Source organism: Chelonia mydas, chromosome 3, assembly GCF_015237465.2.
Source record: "Chelonia mydas isolate rCheMyd1 chromosome 3, rCheMyd1.pri.v2, whole genome shotgun sequence".
Taxonomy (NCBI): Eukaryota; Metazoa; Chordata; order Testudines; family Cheloniidae; genus Chelonia; species Chelonia mydas.
In genome coordinates, this window is record NC_057851.1 from 2,363,171 (window position 1) to 2,385,459 (window position 22,289).

General features: G+C 43.3%; 1 protein-coding gene across 41 annotated transcripts in view; it reads right to left on the reverse strand.

Annotated features, from left to right (window-relative positions):
- The window catches only part of DTNB (dystrobrevin beta), a 361,644-nt gene that overhangs the window by 272,897 nt on the left and 66,458 nt on the right, over positions 1-22,289 (reverse strand). For all 41 annotated transcript variants that reach the window (XR_005224528.2, XR_005224527.2, XR_005224524.2 and 38 more), the window contains one exon: positions 769-923. Coding sequence is in view for 35 of the 41 variants with exons in the window: in XM_043541997.1 (XP_043397932.1) it covers positions 769-923 (155 nt within the window). In the remaining 6 variants the exon portion in view is untranslated. The remainder of the gene's footprint in view (positions 1-768; positions 924-22,289) is intronic.

The following is a 22,289-nucleotide window of genomic DNA, read 5'->3' on the forward strand; positions in this document are numbered from 1 at the left end:
AAACAATAGGTCTGACACAGAGGTTCTCAAACTATGGGGGTATACCTCCCTATGGAGATGCCAGTTGCCTGTCTTTTGGCCAGGGGGATAGCACTGCTGGAGCAGTCTGGACCACTGCTCTGGCACCTGCACACTGACTCTTCAGAAATAAAAATCTGCGTCAGCTTGCACTCCGGCCCCTCTCCCATCTAGGCTCGCACCTGACTGATGCCTGCTACACTACATACCCTGTGCCCCTGCTGTTTGAAACGCTGTACTGGAGTCCAGCCCTTCTACTGAGAAAGGAACTGAGGGCTGTTCACCCAACACTGTCCTATGTACCCTTGCTATGAGGGGCACAAGGATAGATAGGGTGCATGCACAAACTGAATGGGCAGGGCTACTAAAAGTCTCTGATCAAAGGAACATGTGCATCTATAGGACCAATACTCGAAGGTGAACCCATTGTTCAAATGGCCCCAATTTTGGATCAGTAACCGAACCCCACTCCCCCGAGAGATGCATCAAATTTAAAAGCAACCCAAGTAACCATGATGATTTTAGAGCATTTACTGCTAAGCTTTAAACAGAAATCTGATTTCAACCTTAACTACAGCGAAGCTAGCACTCTGCTATCATTTACTCAAACCCTCTTAAAATTTTTTGGTGTACACGACACACAATCTTAAAAAGAATGTACATACAAACCATAACAGAAGAAGCCACTGGATTTTAGAAGGCTGCACTATTTCAACATGCAATATACAATCACATTTTGTTAACTCTTACTTGTTGTGGGAAACATGTCCGTACAGAATGTTCTGTGTATCCAAAAGAAGGCCCTTCAAATACAGCTGTTGGAAGTTTTAAAACTTCTCTCAAAAACTGATCAAACTTTGTAAATATCATCAATCCATTGGAATCTGACATTTGGGAGAAAATATCTATAAGAAGAACAAAATAAAGTAAAACCTTAGAGTAAATATAAGTTTACTGAAAAATGTATTATGCTTTCCACCACAAAAGTATTTTTTTTAGTTATGCAATCTATTTCTACTTGTTTACCAGGAACACCCATTTTATATTACTTCTTTCAAAGATACAATATAAAACTGAACATGAATGCACTTCATTTATTATATATCCTCCAGGTTCTCTCCCCACATTCCTATACAATATATTTTTCCAATGTACTAAAAATCTCAAAGCCTAATATGCTGAAGGCAAGACAGGTGAATTTGGGATGTGTGGAGTGTAGTAGAAAGAGAGAGCCTGAAGCATGGGCCTGGTGAAAGGCCTGAGGCCTGAACCAAAGTCAGCAAAAATTATGCTATGAGGAATGATCAGGCCCTGTCAAAAGGAGATGCTTGCCTGCAAGTCAGCGTGCAGAACATGAACTCAGCACCAGTACTGCTAGCATTGCTAAAACATACTGAATATGTAAACACATTCCAGCAGGCCAGCACAAGAACGCCCCAACCTCGCACACGATAAGATAGTTTAACAAAAGTGATTAATTGGCAGAGCCATTGGCCATTATCTTTGAAAACTTGTGGCGATGGGGGGAGGTCCCGGATGATTGGAAAAAGGCAAATATAGTACCCAGTTTTAAAAAAGGGAAGAAGGAGAATCCGGGGAACTACAGACCGGTCAGCCTCACCTCAGTCCCTGGAAAAATCATGGAGCAGGTCCTCAAGGAATCCATTTTGAAGCTCTTTTTTAAGATCAGGCTTGACAAAGCCCTGGCTGGGATGATTTAGTTGGCGATTGGTCCTGCTTTGAGCAGGGGGTTGGACTAGATGACCTCCTGAGGACCCTTCCAACCCTGATATGATTCTATGACTTGGAGGAGAGGAAGGTGATCAGGAACAGTCAACATGGATTCACCAAGGGCAAGTCATGCCTGACCAACCTGATTGCCTTCTAGGATGAGATAACTGGCTCTGTGAATATGGGAAAAGCGGTGGACGTGATATACCTTGACTTTAGCAAAGCTTTTGATACGGTCTCCCACAGTATTCTTGCCAGCAAGTTAAAGAAGTATGGATTGGATGAATGGACTATAAGGTGGATAGAAAGCTAGCTAGATTGTCAGGCTCAATGGGTAGTGATCAACGGCTCAATGTCTAGTTGGCAACTGGTATCAAGTAGAGTGCCCCAGGGGTCAGCCCTGGGGCCAATTTTGTTAAACATCTTCATTAATGATCTGGATGATGGGATGGATTGCACCCTCAGCAAGTTCGCGGACGACACTAAGCTGGGGGAGAGGTAGATATGCTGGAGGGTAGGGATAGGGTCCAGAGTGACCTAGACAAATCGGAGGACTGGGCCAAAAGAAATCAGATGAGGTTCAACAAGGACAAGCGCAGAGTCCTGCACTTAGAATGGAAGAATCCCATGCACTGCTACAGGCTGGGGACCGACTGGCTAAGCAGCAGTTCTGCAGAAAAGGACCTGGGATTACAGTGGATGAGAAGTTGGATATGAGTCAACTGTGTGCCCTTGTTGCCAAGAAGGCTAATGGCATATTGGGCTGCATTAGTAGGAGCATTGCCAGAAGATCGAGGGAAGTGATTATTCCCCTCTATTCGGCACTGGTGAGGCTACATCTGGAGTATTGTGTCCAGTTTTGGGCTCCCACTACAGAAAGGATGTGGACAAATTGGAAGAGAGTCCAGCGGAGGGCAACGAAAATTATTAGGAGGCTGGGGCACATGAGGAGAGGCTGAGGGAACTGGGCTTATTTAGTGTGCAAAAGAGAAGAGTGAGGGGGAGATTTGATAGCAGCCTTCAACTACCGGAAGGGGGGTTCCAAAGAGGATGGATCTTGGCTGTTCTCAGCAGTCGCAGATGACAGAACAAGGAGCAATGGTCTCAAGTTGCAATGGGGGAGGTCTAGGTTGGATATTAGGAAAAACTATTTCACTAGGAAGGTGGGGAAGCCCTGGAATGGGTTACCTAGGGAAGTGGTGGAATCTCCATCCTTAGCGGTTTATAAGGCCCAGCTTGACAAAGTCCTGGCTGGGATGATTTAGTTGGAGTTGGTTCTGCTTTGAGCAGGGGATTGGACTAGATGATCTCCTGAGGTCTCTTCCAACCCTAATCTTCTACGATTCTAATAGAGATGCTTTGTCTAATCAGGAGGAAAGTACCAGGGGAGGTAACAAACATGTCATGAAACATGTAATGTGATACATAAGTTGTTTATCCCTGATTGTTTGTCTCAGTCTATAAATGTTGGGATACCTCGTTTTAACCCTTCGTCCAGCCTACGGGGTAGTGGAAAGTCCTGCAACTTACTAAGCTGACATTGATCTGGGAAACCAAGGCCATTCTTTGTCAGCAATAAACCTGACCGATTTCCTTCACTATTAAAACAGGCCTTGTGGTCTTATTGGGCAGTTCGGTTGGAGCCTGCTGTATAGGCTATCTGGCCAGAGTCGCTGCAGCACGCAGAAAGAACGCATGCACGCAGCACAACATCTGACATGGAGAATGTAGGAACAGTACTGATATTTTTATTAACAATATCTATGACTCAATTAACCTATTCGCTTTGTATTCATACCCACTGGGTGTGAAGGAGTTAACCCCTCTTTCTCTAGGTCCAGGCACATAAGCATGTTAAGATAGGTAACAATGAACAATCAAGAATTGCACAGAGCTGGCTGACAAGCATGAAATAAACCCTTTCTGCAAAATTTTTTGCATTTTAACAAAAAAAGTTTAATTCTGGAGCAGGGAGGAATATCAAAAATGTGAACATTTTCAAGGAAAGGGATTTTAAGGAAAATTGTTTCAGGAGAACTTAAAACAGAATTTTTCAGCTTCCCAGCTGCCTTCAGGGAAGGCTCTGAAAAAGATTTGTGGATCATGGTAGATAATCACCTGAATCTGAGCTCTCACTGCACCACTGTGGCCAAAAAGGCTAATTTGATCCTTGGATGCGTAAACAGGGGGATCTTGAGTATGAGTAGAAAGGTTATTTTTAGGGTTGTCAAAGGATTAAAAAAATGAATTGTGATTCATTGCAGTTTTAATCGCACTCTAACAGTAGATACTATTTATTACAAATATTTTGGATGTTTTCTACATTTTCAGATATATTGATTTCAATGACCACACAGAATACAAAATGTACAATGCTCACTATATATTTTTTATTACAAATATTTGCGCTGTAAAAAAGATACACAAAAGAAATAGTATTTTTCAATTCACCTCATACAAGTACTGTACTACAATCTCTTTATTGTGAAACTGCAACTTACAAATGTAAAATTATTTTTTGTTACATAACTGCGCTCAAAAACAAAACAATATAAAACTTTAGCGCCTACAAGTCCACTCAGTCCTACTTCTTGTTCAGCCAATCGCTAAGACAAACAAGTTTGTTTACATTTACGGGAGATAAATGCTGCCCACTTCTTATTTGCAATGTCATCTGAAAGTGAGAACAAGTATTCATATGGCACTGTTGTAGCCGGCATTGCAACATATTTACCTGCCAGATATGCTAAACATTTGTCCGCCTCTTCATGCTTCGACCAGCATTCTAGAGGACATGCTTCCATGCTGATGACAGGTTCTGCCTGATAACGATCCAAAGAAGTGCAGACTGATGCACATTCATTTTCATCATCTGAGTCAGATGCCACCAACAGAAAGTTGATTTACTTTTTTGGTGGTTCAGGTTCTGTAGTTTCTGCATCTGAGTGTTGCTCTTAACACTTCTGACAGCATGTTCCACACCTCATCCCTCTCACATTTTGGAAGGCATTATAGATTCTTAAACCTTGGGCCGAGTACTATATTTATCTTTAGAAATCTCACATTCTTTCAAATCTGCAATGAAAGTTTTCTTAAATCGAACAACGTGCTGAATCGTCATTCAAGACTGCCATAACATGAAATGTATGGCAGAATGTGGACAAAAACACAGAGCAGGAGACATACAATTCTCCCCCAAGTAGTTCAGTCACAAATTTAATTAACACATTATTTTTAACGAGCGTCATCAGCATGGAAGCATGTCCTCTGAAATGGTGGCCGAAGCATGAAGGGGCTTGGGAATATTTAGCATATCTGGCACGTAAATAGCTTGCAACGCCGGCTAAAAAGTGCCCTGTGAATGCCTGTTCTCACTTTCAGGTGACATTGTAAATAAGAAGCAGGCAGTATTATCTCCCATAAATGTAAACAAACTTATTTGTCTTAGCAATTAGCTCAACAAGAAGTAGGACTGAGTGCACATATAGGCGCTAAAGTTTTATATTGTTTTGCTTTTTAGCGCAGTTATGTAACACACAAAAAAGATCTACATTTATAAGTTGCACTTTCACAATAAAGAAATTGCACTAAAGTACTTGTATGAGGTGAATTGAAAAATATTATTTCTTTTATTTTTTTTGCATTGCAAATATTTGTAATAAAAAGAAGATAAAGTGACCACTGTACACTTTGTATTCTGTGTTGTAACTAAAATCAATATATTTGATAATGTAGAAAAAGATCCAAAAATATTTAGAATAAATTTAAATTGGTATTCTATTATTGTTTGAGAGTGCGATTAAAACGGCAATTAATCACTATTAATTTTGAGTTAATTTGTTTTGAGTTAACCACTTGAATTAACTGCGATTAATTGACAGCGTCAGTTATTTTACTTCTGTATTTGGCACTAGTGTGACCACTGCTGGAATATTATATCCCAATTCTGGTGTTCACATTTCAAATCGGATGCTGATAAACTGGGGAGGGTTCAGAGAAGAACCACAAGAATTATTAAAAGATTACAAAATATGGCTTATAGTGATACGCTTGAGGAGCTCAGTCTATTTAATTTAACAAAGAGAAGATTAAGGGGTGACTTGATCACAGCCTGTAAGTATCTACATGGGGAACAAATATTTGATAATAGGCTCTTCAGTCTAGGAGACAAAGGTACATAAGGTCCAATGGCAGGAAGTTGAAGCTAGACAAATTCAGACAGGAAATAAGGCATGAATTTTGACCAGTGAGGGTAATTAATTAGAGGAATCTGTAATAAATTAGGCAAAATATTTTGTTCTACCCCATCTGCATTTTTCTGATGTAGTTAAATTTAGCTGGAGATTTCCAACCAGCTCTACTATCCACATATGAATGGAGTGCCCAAAAGAAACAACAGAAGACCTAACAACTGGACATTAATTCCTAATGACTGCCAGCCATGAGTAAGTTATTTCCAACAACTCTCTGTCGGGAAAACAAAGAGGAAAATCCCCAGCAGCTGGGACTAGTGTGAAGAAACTGGGTTTTAAGTTTGCTGTTGCTGACAGACAGATACACAACAGGGTCAGAAAGGAACAGAGACTAAGACCGGCTTCATCAAACCATGGAAAGTAAGGGAAGTTGCTCATGAATTAAGCTTTGCTTTACCATTCTAACCTGGGCTCTTAAATACTGTATGTCAGCTGACTAATATACTCCGGGGGGGATTCTGTGCCACTGCACAATAAAGAATTTTGCAGAAATTAGTGTTGGATGCACAGAATTTCCTTTTTTCCCCACAGAAATAAGCTACAAAGATGCTGGCTGCCACTAGGGAATGATGGACCCTGCAGAGCCCAGCTTGCAAATAAAAGACACTGCTGGGGGAAGGGGGAGGGAACTGCAGGGTTTCCAGGACCTGCAATTCCCAGCAGGCCCTGAAGGAAGGAGGCGGCAGCACACAGGAAAATCTGTGCAAGCCCGGACGCAGCATCAGGCTGTTTCTCCCTCTGGATCCCTGGGATCTAGGAGGATAGGGCCTGTGAATGTCTGGTCCAGAGGTGGGGGACACAACTGAGCTCTGGAGGAGAGGGGATGAGAGTATCTGGGCCAGGGGAGGCCCCACAGCTGGGCTCTAGGTGGGAGGAGGTGAGAGGTGGTCTGTGTGGGTGGGCATTGCTGGGCTCGGGGTGGGGTGGGTGTGGAAGGGTGTGAGTGCCTGGCCCCGCATCTGGGCTCTGAGGAAGAACGGGGCAGAGAAGCAGGAACTGGGTTGTCCTAGGGGTTTCTTTAATGCTCTACTCCTGGGGGAATTTTTGTGTGTGTTTGTATTGTTAGACATACTTGCTGACAGGTATTTTGAAATAAATTACCAAAATAATTAAAACGGTCATGATTATATAATGTTATTTTGACAAATAAAATTTACAGAATTTTTAAATTTTTGGTGCAGAATTCCCCCAGAAGTACTAATAAATGCTGGTTTGTTTTGAAAAGCCTGCCTTGCATCACTGCAAATACTTATTCGTTGCACTGCTTCTTGGAGGGGTAAAGTCTAACAGGAGTCTGAACTCATTTGCACTCACTGTAGAGCACACAGTGAGAACCGGTGATACTATAGCTGGGCGGTCCAGTCTCTGAGTCATGGGGATGCATGGCTCGCCTTTGTATAAAGCTAAACCTAAGGTCTGGTGAATACTGATGCTCTGAAAGGGACCACAGGAAGGCTGGGGTATTGAACCACCTGTAGATTCATGACAGGAGGCATAGTCAACATTACCTTTTTACAAAGCAGATGTTGAGGCCTAAACTGTATCAAAAATCCTTTGAGAAAGCTGGTAAAATACTATCAGGACAAAAAATTAAATTGAAAACCACAACATTTAAACAAGCAAAACTTAGTAACCCAAACACAGTTTGGCACTGATGCTCCACTTAAAGATCCAGTCAGTAGAGGAGCCAGTAAAACCAAAAAGTAAGGTAGGGAAATAGTGGGATGTGATGGAGTGAAGAGAATTGCCTTGAGGCTGAAATTCGCATACTCACTGAGTTGCAGGTAGGTATGCAGGAAATCTAATCCCATTTTACTTCACAGACATTTTGGAGGACAGAGAAGGGGAATAGGACCTCATAACCCAACAAGGTGCATCTTCACTAGGAAAAAAGATGTGTTTTTAATTCAAGTTAGCGAGCATGAGGTACAATCCTAGTGAAGCCCAGGGAAGTTTGTAATTTCAGCAGATTGAGTTTGTAATTTCAGCAGACTATACAGGAGCCTAGGATTTATCTTGACCTGCTAACTCATGTGAAAAGTACAAACTGCCTGGTCTTCACTAGGATATTCTCTCATGCTAGCTAACTTGAGTTAAGAACACACCTTTTTCCCTAGTGAAGACAAAGCCAAAGTCATGGTCTGTGAGAGGCTCTGTTGGCAGGTTCTAAAGAGTACATTGCTTGGAATGAACAAACTTCACCAGAGGGCTATCTAAAGGATAAACTGAATGAAAGTAGGGAATATTTGGGAATGGTGCTCTGGGCAGGAAGTAACCCAGAAATTATCTGGTATGGTTCAAATTTTGCACTTTTATTTGAGTACTGATGTAATGCTGGTATAAGGAGATGTGTAGGGGCAGGATGAATTTTCAGGTATACAGGAAGGTAGGAGCAAGAGATGGGAGAGACCAATGCCATGTATCTGCTTCAGCAAGCAAAGGAAGATGCAGGTGGTGATCAGGTGTTTCAATATAGTAGAGAGATGCCAGGGATGGGATGCAAAGAGAACGAAAAAAGTGGCATGCAAGGGTTACAATTGAGATAACCTAGGACAGAGATGGAGGATGTTTGTGTTTTGGGTGATGTTATGGGTGGAAGATAATGAGAGAGCCCTTGTGACTGTGGGAGGGAAGGAGAGGGAAGCAGCTGTTGGCTTTGATGGGGAGAAATTATATATTATATGTTTAATATTTTTAAAGATACTACAAATACAAATTCTAAACTTCTTAGAAATAATTTTAATACTCAATAGCCAGGCAAAAGTTAATTAACACTGAATTAGATCTGTAGCTATGCTTTTTTAAAAAACAGAAAAACAATCAAGAATACTCTACATAAGACCAAAAAGTTACATTAAAAAAAACCTTTAAGCTGTCCTAACGTTATAAATATTGTGACAGAGTTCCTCCTCTGCCTTGGTGGGTCCTGCGCTTATTGGTGGATTTGCTCGCCTCAGAGGTTCATGGCAGCCCTCAGTTTGGCCACTTTCGTGGCTCAAATCTGCCGTTCACTCAGTTAGCCTCATCACTGGACAGCATGGGGAAAGGAAGAACAACAATCCCAGCAATCTCTGCTGATCCACCTAGTGGATCGGGGAACAGGCCAGAGACCTTCCCCTCGGGTAGAACCCACAGTCCAGTTCAACTCCTCCCGTATCAAGTAGGGAGTTGGAGGGATGGGAGGAACCTAGGCCCACCCTCTACTCCGGGTTCCAGCCCAGGGCCCTGTGGATTGCAGCTGTCTACAGTGGCTCCTGTAACAGCTGCGTGACAACTACAGCTCCCTGGGCTACCTCCCCATGGCCTCCTCCCAACACCTTCTTTATTCTCACCACAGGACCTTCCTCCTGATGTCTGATGCTGCTTGTACTTCTCAGTCTTCCAGTAGTACGCCTTCTCACACTCAGCTTCTTGCACCTCTTGCTCCCAGCTCCTCGCACGCACCACAAACTGAAGTGAGCTCCTTTTTAAACCCAGGTGCCCTGATTAGCCTGCCTTAATTGATTCTAGCAGCTTCTTGATTGGCTGCAGGTGTTCTAATCAGCCTGTCTGCCTTAATTGTTTCCAGAAAGTTCCTGATTGTTCTGGAAACTTCCCTGTTACCTTACCCAGGGGAAAGGGACCTACTTAACCTAGGGTTAATATCTCTGCCTTCTATCACTCTCCTGTACCCTGTTGTTCATTAGTTGTCCCCCATAATTATTTGGTTTTCCAGGTCTTGTGGATCCCCCCCTTAGGTTGGGGGGAGATCCTTTAGCAGTGGGCGGGCTTTGCCCGCCCACTTCCTGGATCCCAATAAGATCACTCTCCTGTAGCCATCTGACCCGACCCTGTCACATAATGTACTTACAATTTGACAGCCATTATAATATTCCCAGTATTCCACACAAAACTCAAAATCTGAAACCCATCACACATTCCTTTATATAACTCTCCTATTCAAAATAACTAAAGATTAATTACCTACACCGATAAATAACAAAGATACACTAGCAAGGCCACAACTTCCATTCATTAATGACCAAACTAAAATGTACCACATAGAATCATAGGACTGGAAGGGACCTCGAGAGGTTATCTAGTCCAGTCTCCTGCACTCATGGTAGGACTAAGTATTAGCTAGACCATTCCTTACAAGTGTTTGTCTAACCTGCTCTTAAAAAACTCCAATGGGCAATTTATTCCAGTGCTTAACCACTCTGAGAGTTAGGAAGATTTTCCTAATGTCCAACCTAAACTGCCCTTGCTGCAATTTAAGTGGATTGCTTCTAGTCCTAGCTTCAGAGGTTAAGAAGAAAAAAAATTTCTCCCTTCTCCTTGTAACCTTTTACATACTTGAAAACTGTTATGTCCTCTCTCAGTCTTTTCTTCTCCAGATGAAACAAACCCATTTTTTTCAGTCTTCCCTCATAGGTCATGCTTTCTAGATCTTTAATCATTTTTGTTGCTCTTCTCTGGATATCCTCCAATTTGTCCACATCTTTCCTGAAATGTGGTGCCCAGAACAGGACACAATACTCCAGTTGAGGCCTCATAATCTTACTTTCCAAATAAAAAAAGCATCTGTTTCATATCAGCTGGTATTTTAATTTTTTTATGCTGCTACAAGATATTTTGCAATTGTAAATGTAACTATTGTTATATCGCATGTACTGATATTTTGATATTTTAAAATTGAAATAAACCCAAAACATTGTATTCCACTCCATACAGTGGAAAAAACCTATTAAATCTTAACGTACTAAGAAAGTTCAAAAGTCTACTCTTCATCCAGACCAAGTGCCAACCTGTGCTAGCAGCTTTCCATTCAACTCTGGGCACACTAACCTACAACAGAGGTTAGTCTGAGACACTTGATCCTGAACGACTCCAAAAACAGAGGCTCACAATTAAGCTATGAGAGCCCATATCACCTGTAACAAGTACCAGTGACTGAGGGAAAACAGTTACTTATCCTATAGGTTTCAGAGTAGCAGCCGTGTTAGTCTGTATTCGCAAAAAGAAAAGGAGTACTTGTAGACCTTAGAGACTAACAAATTTATTTGAGCATAAGCTTTTGTGAGCTACAGCTCACTTGAAGTAGCTCACGAAAGCTTATGCTCAAATAATTTGTTAGTCTCTAAGGTGCCACAAGTCCTCCTTTTCTTTTTACTTATCCTATAGTAACTGTGGGTCTCTAAGGTACATTGTCCACATGTATTTCAAAACCCATGCTCCTTCCCCAGTACTGCAGAGTCCTATATGATCTGGATTCTGAATTGATGAAAGAACTGAGGGACAGTTGGGCCCGCTCTGCCCTTTATTCCCTCAGTTGTGGGGTCACAAGGGCATTCAGGATGAACATATAGCTCAACAGGCACTGCAGGCCAAAAGAATCTGATGTGAATCTGCATTATGAGGCACATGTGCATCAGAAATAGAATATATGTGGACAAACAGCTCAAAGAACCACACTTAGGGTTTGACTACACAGCAACTCAGAGCATGGCACACCAGGGTGCAAATCTACAGCACACTAGCTTGCCACACACTAACTCACTGCATGGACCTGCTAAAGGGCACTGAAAATCCCAGTGTGTGAATTAGTATACTACACTTTCAAGTAGTAGTACACTAAGTCACACTCTTGAGACTTTCACTGCACTAAAGCGGTGTCTACAACACAGGACCTTACAGCAGGGCAAAGTGCTGCACTACAGATTCACACTCTGGCTTGGCACTCAGTATCTTGCCGTGTAGACAAGCCCTAAGAGCATTATATTTACAAAGTTAAGCACTCAAAAATTAGGAAAAGCCAGTATTAAGGTTATGTGTGTTGTGAAGATACAGTAAAACTTCAGAGTTATGAACACCTCGGGAATAGAGGTTGTTCATAACTCTGAAATATTCGTAACTCTGAACAAAACATTACGGTTGTTCTTTCTGAACACTGACTTAATATACCTTTGAAACTTTACTATGCAGAAGAAAAATGCTACTTTTAACCATCTTAATTTAAACGAAAAAAGCACAGAAACAGTTTCCTTACCTTGTCAAAAAAATTTTTTACTTTCCCTTTATTATTTTTAGTAGTTTATGTTTAACGCACCACTGTACTGTATTTGCCTTTTCTTTTTTGTCTCTGCTGCTGCCTGATTGCGAATTTCCAATTCCAAATGAGGTATGTGGTTGACTGGTCAGTTCGTAACTCTGGTGCTCATAACTCTGAGGTTCTACTTGTAAATTCATGAATTTCTGAAGCACTCAGATGCTACAGTGAGAGCTCCATGGAAACACTCATCAGGAAATTAATAATTTTGTACTGAGTACTGGGTTTGGAGGGTATACATCAGTGGTGGGCAACCTGCAGCCCGTCAGGGTAATCCGCAGGCGGGCTATGAGACAGCTTGTTTACACTGACTGTTCGCAGCTCCCAGTGGCCATAGTTCGCCATTCCCAGCTAATGGGAACTGCGGGAAGCAGCGGCCAGCATGTCCCTGTGGCCCGTGCCACTTCCCGCAGCTCCTATCGGCTGGGAACGGCGAACTGCGGCCACTGGGAGCTGTGGGCGGCCATGCCTGCAGACGGTCAATGTAAACAAACTGTCTCACGGCCTGCCAGTGGATTACCCTGATGGGCCACGTGCGGCTCATGGGCTGCAGGTTACCCACCACTGGTGTATATCATATGAGGCCTATGGCCACCCACTGAATGAGAAGGAAAAAAAGTAATATTGAATAACTACCCATGTTCACTGATGGAGGCAGGGGTCCTGTGGAAGAAACAGTATGTGATCACGTAATTGAAGTCTGCATCATAATGTAAATGCACAAAGGAGCCAAATAAAGTTGCAAGGACAACATTAATTCTGGAATTTATCAACCTTTGCGTGCTTGATTTTATAACCTTAACATTCTTTCAACATTTTTGATGTGATACATAACCATTTCTACAAGACTACTTCTGTCTTATTCAGTACATAGGTTGGATGGCACTCAGATAATGAGAGAGAGAAGTCCTGTGGAACCATGATTCATTTTGGGCCAAGTTGTGTTTGAAATTTACCTTCCGAAGTGGCATGGAATGAGGATTTGAAAACCTAACTTCAATATCACTGAAAATCTAACTTCAACATACCATAATATATAACCTATCGCTCAAATCAGCCTCTGAACCAGATAACTAGGGGGTAGCTAATGTAAAGCTGATTTTTAAAAAAGGCTCTCAAGGCAAACCTGGCAATTACAGGCCAGTAAAGCCTAAATTCACTACCAGGCAAGCTGGTTGAAACAATAATAAAAAACAGAATTATCTGACACAGATGAACATGATATGCTGGGGAAGAGACGATACAGCTTTTGTAAAGGGAACTCATGCTTCACCAACCTATTAGAATTCTTTGAGGGTGTCAGCAAACATGTGGACAAGTGTGATCCAGTTGATATATTATACTTGGACTTTCAGAAAGCCTTTGACAAGGTCTCTCACTAAAGGCTCTTAAACAAACTAAGCAATCATGGGATAAGTGGGAAGGTCCTTTCATGAATCAGTAACTTGTTAAAAGATAGGAAAACAAAGGGTAGGAGTAAATGGTCAGTTTTCACAATGGAGAGAGATAAATAGCAGGGTCCCCCAGGGATCTGTACTGACACCAGTGTTGTTCAACACATTCATAGACAATCTGCAAAAAAGAGTGAATAGTGAGGTAGCAAAATTGGCGGACGATACTAAATTACTCAAGTTAGTTAAACCCAAAGCAGATGGCAAAGAGTTACAAAAGGATTGCATTAACTGGGTGACAAGATGGCAGATGAAAATCAATGTTGAGAAGTTCAAAGTTATACACACTGGAAAAAATAATCCCAACTATACATACAAAATGATGGGGTCTAAATTTGCTGTTACTAATCAAGAAAAATATCTTGGAGTCATCATGGATAGTTCTCTGAAAACATCTGCTCAATATGCAGCAGCAGTCAGAAAAACTAAAAGAACATTGGGAACCATGAGGAAAGGGATTGATAATAAAACAGAAAATATCATAATGCCTCTATATACCTCCACGATACACTCATGCGTTGAATAGTACATGCGGCTCTGGTCACCCTATCTCAAACAAGATATATTACAAATGGAAAAGGTGCAGAGAAGGACAACGAAAATGATCCTTCTATGCAAGGAGAGGTTAAAAAGACTGGGACTGTTCAGCTTAGACAAGAGACGAGTAAGGGGGGATAGGAGAGAGGTTTGTAAAATCATGACTGCTGTGCAGTTTGAGAATAAGGAAGTGTTATTTACCCCTTTACATAACACTAGAACTACAGATCACTCAATATAATTAATAAGCAGCAGGTTTAAAACAAACAAACACAAAAAACCTACCTCCTTCACACAACGCACAGTCAACCTGTGGAACTCGTTGCCAGGGGATGTTGTAAAGGCCAAAAGCATAACTGGGTTCAAAAAAGAATTAGGCAAATTATGGAGGATAGGTCCATCAATAGCTATTAGCCAAGACAGTCGGGGATGCAACCCCATGCTCCGGGTGCCCTAAATCTCCACCTGCCAGAAGATGGGATTGGATGATGCGTGGTGGATCACTCAAAATTGTCCTGTTCTGTTCATTCCCTCTGAAGCATTTGGCACTGGGCACTGTTGGAAGACAGGATACTTGGCTAGATGGACCATTGCCTTTCTTATGTATCAAGAAACATCAACTGATGTCCTTCAACTTTGAAACCTTAATAATTTTTAAGAAAGATTTTTGTATGGAATTTCCTACGTTTTAAAAAAAGTTATGGTAAAACAAAAATTCCATGACTAAAGTATTTTCTAGACCAGTAGTTTTCAACCGGGGGTCTGCGAGCAGGTTTTCAGAGGGTCTGCGAAGCAGAACTGGTGTTAGACTCTCTGGGGCCTAAGGCTGAAAGCCCAAACCTGAGCCCGAGCCCTGCCAGGCAGGTATGAAGCCAAAGACCAAGCAACTTAGCATGGAGCCCAGGTAACTGCCCTGCTTCCCCCAGTACCAGCCGGGCTTTTCTATGCAGAAAAACAGGTGTTGTGGCCCAGGTGGGCCATGGCGGTTTTATAGCACGTTGTGGGGGCCTCAGAAAGAAAAAGGTTGAGAACCTGTGTTCTAGAAAACAGTAGACTATTACTTCATCTGCGTAAGATGCAAATTCAGTAAGGGAAACACCATCCCGTGTCTAATGCAATGTACACTTTTTTGCATTAAAAGTGCACATTAATAGCAGCATATGAGCCTCATCCCAAATGCATATTCCCAGTTGAATGTAATGAGGCTTTCATACACACCTTATAGATTCATAGATACTAAGGTCAGAAGGGACCATTATGATCATCTAGTCTGACCTCCTGCACAACGCAGGCCACAGAATCTCACCCACCCATTCCTGCGAAAAACCTCTCACCTATGTCTGAGCTATTGAAGTCCTCAAATCGTGGTTTAAAGACTTCAAGGAGCAGAGAATCCTCCAGCAAGTGACCCATGCCCCATGCGACAGAGGAAGGCAAAAGAATCCAAAGAATTTAAAAAGCACTTACACAGGCATATGCAATGACACGGCCCCTTACAATTGTATAAATTATACTTTGTGACATATTTTTTTGAACAGGTGTAACTCAGTTAAGTCAAAAAGGCTTTTCGCTAGATGTCCAAAAGCCATATAATTTCAATCAAACTCAATCCCCAGTTTGAACATATCAAGGACACAGTTTATAATGAGGAAATAAAGGCACCAAGAGTAGACCAGACATTGAAGGAGTCCAGGTTTGAAAAGGAGGGGACAGAAGAGAGAGTAGACAGTGAAGCAAGAGTGGGGAGACTATTTTATTGTGGGGGAGACAGTGGAATATATCTGAATGTGAGACAAAAGAAACCAGATGAGGAAGAGATTAGGAATGATCAGAAGGGGAGGAATAAAGCCTAAATGGAGATCAGGAAAGGGAAAGGAAAAAGGAAAAGAAAGGAAGTGCGGATGAAAGAAGGAGGGCTCACACCAGATGGTGTCAATCTTAGTAAGATTTTGGGCTAAGAGGGATGGCAGGGAGCAGAAGAGTTGTGGGCATATCAGTCACCCAGAGTGGAAAAGTAAGCTGCTTAGGCAAGATACAGTATTTGACAGCAGGGAAGGTTACTCACCTTGAGCAGTAACTGAGGTTCTTCAAGATGTGTGTCCCTGTGGGTGCTCCACTTCAGGTCTCAGTGCCGTCGATCGGAGATATTTGCTAGCAGTGTCTGGTCGGGGTGCACGTGTACAGTAGCTGTCTTGCGGTGCCACTGGCACCTCTTCTGGCACACACACACTCCAACCCCCTCAGTTTCTTCTCTATCGTGGAGCATTAAGTTCTTACTCCAAAGTAGAGGGGAGGAGCGTGGGTACTGGAGCACCCACTGGGACACCCATCTCGAAGAACCTCAGTTACTGCACAAGGTGAGTAACCTTCCCTTCTTCTTCGAGTGCTGTCCCTGTGGGTGCTCCACTTCAGGTGAATGTACAGCAATGCCCTCATGAGGGTGGAAGGGACTTCAGAGTTGAGTCTGTAGTTGCGGCTAGGACCGTGAAGCCTACCCTTGTGACTGTGCTCGAGCTGAGCATAATGGCATAATGGTTAGCAAATGTGTGTTCAGATGTCCAAGTGGCTGCTCTGCATATCTCTATGATGGGTATGTTGTGAAGGAATGCTATGGAAGTTGCTACAGCTCATTGAGTGTGTTCTGGTGCGCATTGGGGCTGCTATGTTACATAGGGAGTAGCACAATTGGATGCAGTTTTATCCACTTAGATAGTCTTTGCGTGGATATAGCCGCACCTTTAGATCTTTCTTTCATTGATACAAATAGTCTGGGAGATTTACGAAAGTCCTTCATTCTGTCCAGATAAAAGGCCAGGGCGTGGTGGACATCTAATGTATGTAACACCGCCTCTTGGGGGTTGCTGTGTGGTTTTGGATGGAATGTAAGTAAGTGAATCAGCTGGTTTAGGTGGAATGAGGACTATATTTTGGTCATGAATTTTGGGTCCATCCCCAGAGTCACTTTGTCCTTATAAAGAAAAGGAGTACTTGTGGCACCTTAGAGACTAACCAGTTTATTTGAGCATGAGCTTTCGTGAGCTACAGCTCACTTCATCGGATGCATAGCATATCGTGGAAACTGGCAGTTTCCACGATATGCTATGCATCCGATGAAGTGAGCTGTAGCTCACGAAAGCTCAGGCAGTTTCCACGATATGCTATGCATCCGATGAAGTGAGCTGTAGCTCACGAAAGCTCATGCTCAAATAAACTGGTTAGTCTCTAAGGTGCCACAAGTACTCCTTTTCTTTTTACGAATACAGACTAACACGGCTGTTACTCTGAAATTTGTCCTTATAGAATATTGTGTATGGGGGGTGAGCCATGAGTCTCCCCATCTCACTCACTCTTCGTGCCGATGTGATGGCTATCAAGAATGCCACTTTCATAAATAAATGAAGTAAATAACACAGTGCTAAGGGTTTGAATGGTTTTCTGGTTAGACATTTGAGCACTAAGTTTAAATCCCATGATGGTGTGGGTTCACGGATATCCGGGTGCATGTTCTGTAACCCCGTTACGAACCTCCTAGTAATGGGATGGGTGAATACTGATGTCCCATCCACCTGTTGGTGGAAGGCCGTTATGGCCATGAGGATAACTTTAATCGAGTTCGTAGCCAGTCCAAAGTTTTTTTTAAGGATAGTAGGTAATCCAGGATGATCAGAAGTGGGGTCTGTTGTGCAGATATTTGTTTGGTTTGGTACCAGAGGGAAAACCTTTTCCATTTTTGGAGGTAAGTAGAGCATGTGGTATGTTTCCTGCTATTAAGCAGTACTTGTTTTACTTGGTCAGAACAGGTTAATTCCTCAGGATGGAGCCATGCCTTCAGGTGGAGTTTGCCCGGAACTGGATGGAGGATTTGATCGTTGTCCTGTAAGAGGAGATTGTGTAGGATGGGGAGAGTGAACGGCTTGCATAGTGCCATGCAGGACAGGTAAGGGAACCAAGTTTGACTGGGCCATGTTGGCACTATAAGAATCAGCTTGGCTCTGTCGGTTCATGTCTTGTGTATGACTCCGGAGATCAGAGGAATTGATGGGAGGGCATATAGGAGAGGGGCGTTCCATTTGATAAGGAATACCTCTCCCAGTGATTGTACTCCCTGTCCTGCAAGTGAGCAGAACTTTGGGCATTTCTTGTTTGCTCGTGTTGCAAACAGATCTATCAACAGAGATCCCCATCTTGGAAAATATGATGTGTTATTTTGTCGTTCGGTTTCCATTCGTGTTCTTGGGAGAACCGTCTGCCTTGAGTGTCCGCCATGATATTCAAGCAGCCTGGTAGGTATGATGCTGTGAGAGTGATGTTGTGCCTTATGCACCAGTTCCATAGCTTTAGAGCTTCCACACATACAGAGTGGGATCATGCCCCACCCTGGTGGTTGATATAGAACATACATGCGATGTAGTCTGTTAGGATCCGTATCATTCGGTCTCTTATGAGAGGAAGGAAGTGGCAGCATGCATTGCAGACCGCACATAGTTCTAGCAGGTTTATGTGTAGATGTGTTTCCGCACGGAACCATTTGCCCTGGGTTGTATGTTGCTTCAGGTGAGCACCCTCATCCAATCAGGGAGGCATCTGTCGTGATCTGAACAAATGGTGGCTCTCGTTGGAATGGTACACCAGAACAAACGTTCGTTGGGTTTCTCCACCAGCATAGTGATTGTATCACCTCTCCGATTGGTGTGATTCTCTTGTTTAGACTGTGTCTTTGTGGGCTGTATACTGCATTCAGCTATCTCTGAAGGCACCGCATGTGTAGCCTGGAGTGTTTTACAACGAATGTGGTAGTAGCCATATGTCCCAATAGTTGTAGGCATATTTGCACATGTACCCATGGACTGTGAGATCACTGATATAAGGGAGGTCATAGTGGTGAAACGTAGCCTTGGAAGTGATGCTCTGGCCGTGAGGGAGTCCAGGTGAGCTCCAATGAACTCTAGTTGCTGCACTGGAACTAGGGTGGATGGTCTCAAGTTGCAGTGGGGGAGGTTTAGGTTGGATATTAGGAAAAACTTTTTCACTAGGAGGGTGGTGAAACACTGGAATGCGTTACCTAGGGAGGTGGTAGAATCTCCTTCCTTGGAAGTTTTTAAGGTCAGGCTTGACAAAGCCTTGGCTGGGATGATTTGATTGGGGATTGGTCCTGCTTTGAGCAGGGGGTTGGACTAGATGACCTCCTGAGGTCCCTTCCAACCCTGATATTCTATGATTCTATGATTCTTTTCATTGATTTGAAGTCTCAGGGAGTGAAAGAGAGAGGTGGTTATTTGAATGCTTCCTTCTGTTTCTGTCTTTGTGGTCTCTTTGAGTAGGCAGTCATCTAAGTAAGGTAATATCAGTATCCCACTTCCGCGTAAGTCAGCCGCTACTACCGCAAGTGTTTTGGTGAACACTCTCAGTGCAGTTGAGAGGCCAAATGGTAGCACTCTGTATTGGAAATGTTCTTGTCCTACTGTGAACTTTAGGAAGTGTCTGTGAGATGGATTCTATTCCCATTTTTCTTTTGGGTCAGGAAGTAATGGGAATAGAATCTCTTCCTTCTGTGTTGTGACTGAACCAGTTCCACTGCACCTATTTGTAGAAGGTGATGTACCTCTTGTCTCAACAGGTGCTCGTGGAAAGAATCCCTAAAGAGGGATGGGGAAGGTGGATGGGTAGGCGGGAATGATGTAAAGGGGATGGTTTAGCCTGTTTGAACGATCTCTAAGACCCACTGGTCCAAGGTGATGGAGGCGCAGTTGCTGTAACATGGTCTGAGTCAGAGCCCAAAGATTTGGGTATTGGTCGTTGACACTGGTGTTATGGGGAGGTCGTGCAGACCCTCGATCAACGCTGCAAAATTGGAGCTTATTTAGTGGTTGTTGGGAACGTCGCGTTCTGCGATTGATTCTGTCGACGTCTCTGTGTTCAGTTTCTTTGGCCCCGTGCATCGTACGGTCTCTGCTGGCTTTGAGACATATTGTCTCTGCTCCTGTTGTAGGGCTGGTACCTTTGTCTCCTGTTAGGTGGTGTGTATATCCCTAGGGTCAGTAATGTTGCTCTTGAGTCCTTCACTGAGTGAAGGACTTCATCAGTTTTTGCGGAAAAGAGCTTGTCTCTGTCAAGATTAATTTCAGACAGAGATCCCTCTCTCTCCTGGCCCTTGCCTTTAGGCTGTTGCAGTGAGTGCACCTCTGAAGAATGTGTGATTCCCCGAGGCAGCAGACACAAAGGGACTGGCATGGCATCATTACAAGACGCACACCTTTTAAAAGCTGGGGATCCAGGCATTTTTAAAGCGTCCCTCTTTGGGATTTGGGGATGAAATTAAAGGGAAAAAATGATTTTTTTTAACTAACTAACTATGATATTACTGCTATGTTAATCTAATACTAACTAGAGTTAATTAAACTAATTTAACAATCTAAAACTATATTTTTCTATAGTTCGTAGGGACACTGCTAACGGACCCGTCTCAAGCCAAGGACAGTTGAGAAGGAACTCGGGGGGTCGGGCATGCGCATGCCAGAAGAGGCATCAGCAGTGCCGCGAGACAGCTACTGCGCACGTGCGCCCCGACCAGAAGCTGCTAGCAAAAATCTCTGATCAACGGCACTGGGACGCACCGCCACCTGAAGTGAAGCACCACAGGGACAGCACTCGAAGAAGAACGGAAGGAACAAAGTCACATTTATAAAGGAGGAAGTCATAGAATCAATCATAGAATATCAGGGTTGGAAGGACCTCAGGAGGTCATCTAGTCCAACACACTAACTACAAATTCAGTTTAGTCCCTGAATTTTCTCAGAAGTGGTCAGCAACATGGGAACAGTACATGTAGGGCAGAATCAGGGTTCCAGCACAGATGATCAGACTGATTAGTGGGAGGAAAAGAACCTAGCATGTAGAAGGTGAAGTGAAAAGAAGGTGTGTGGGGGCAGGATTTTCAAGTGTTTGAGTTAACAGCATATATCACAGGCATTTTGAAAGTACAGCCCTGAGACCATGGAGTCAGAATGCAGGTGGGTCAGTGAGGAAAGGAAAGATAAACCACTGAAAACAACGGTGCTGCTTGCCAGTGAGGCAGAGTCAGGGAAAGCATAGTATTGAGAATGTTTATGAAGAGCGTTGTTTTGCAGATAGAACAGGAGGTCAAGGAATCAGGGATAGGGAAGACCGAAACAAGGAAAGCAGGGGATAGAGATGAGATAACAAAAATGAGAATCAAGTAGGAGGGAACAGTGGATTGGGGAGGGGCGGGCAGGTCCGGGAGTGGCAAAGATGAGGAGGTACAAGACAGTTAATTAGGTTCAAAGGGGCAGGTGACAAAAGCTCACAAGTAAACATAAAATGGGCAACCCTGACAGAGCGCTAGGTGTTGGGGGAGACATGGAAAATTACAATAGGAGCAACAAGAGGGAAACAGTGGGGGAATCTGCTGAGCATCTTAGATGTCTGTACACAAATGCAAGGAGTAGGGGAACAGGAAGAACTGGAAGTATTAGTACATAATTTAGATTATGACGTTACTGGCATCACAAAGACTTGGTGGGATAAATCTCATGACTGGAATGTTGGTAGAGGGTAATAGCTTGTTCAGGAAGGACAGGCTGGGAAAAAGGGAGGAAGTGTTTCATTATACATCAAGCATACATACGCTACTCCTGGGGAATTCTGCCCCCCAAAATTAAAAATTCTGCACCAAAAAATTAAAAATTCTGCATACAATATTTTAAAATTCTGCAAATTTTGTTTGTCAAAACAACACTATATAATCACGCCAGTTTCAATTATTTTCATAATTTATGTCAAAATGCCTGTCAGCAAGTATATCTAACAATACAGACACACACAAAAATTCCCCCAGGAGTAGAGTGTTAAAGAAACCGCTAGGACAACTTAGTTCCTGCTTCTCTGACCCTTCCTCCCACAGAGCCTAGCCGGGGGGCCAGACACTCACACCCCTTTCCCCCCACCTAAACCCAGCTGCGCCCTCAAGCAGCCCAGACACTCACTCCTCCTACGCGCAGAGCCCAGCTGTGGGCCCCCTCTGGCCCAAACACACATATCCCCCACCCCCCAGAGGCCAGCTGCAGCCCCCCCCACCCCAGATACTCACATCCCCTCCTCCCCAGAGGCCAGCTGTGGTCCCCCCTGGCCCAGACACTCACACCCTCTCACCTCCAGAGCCCAGTTGCACCCCCTCGGCCCAGACACTCATAG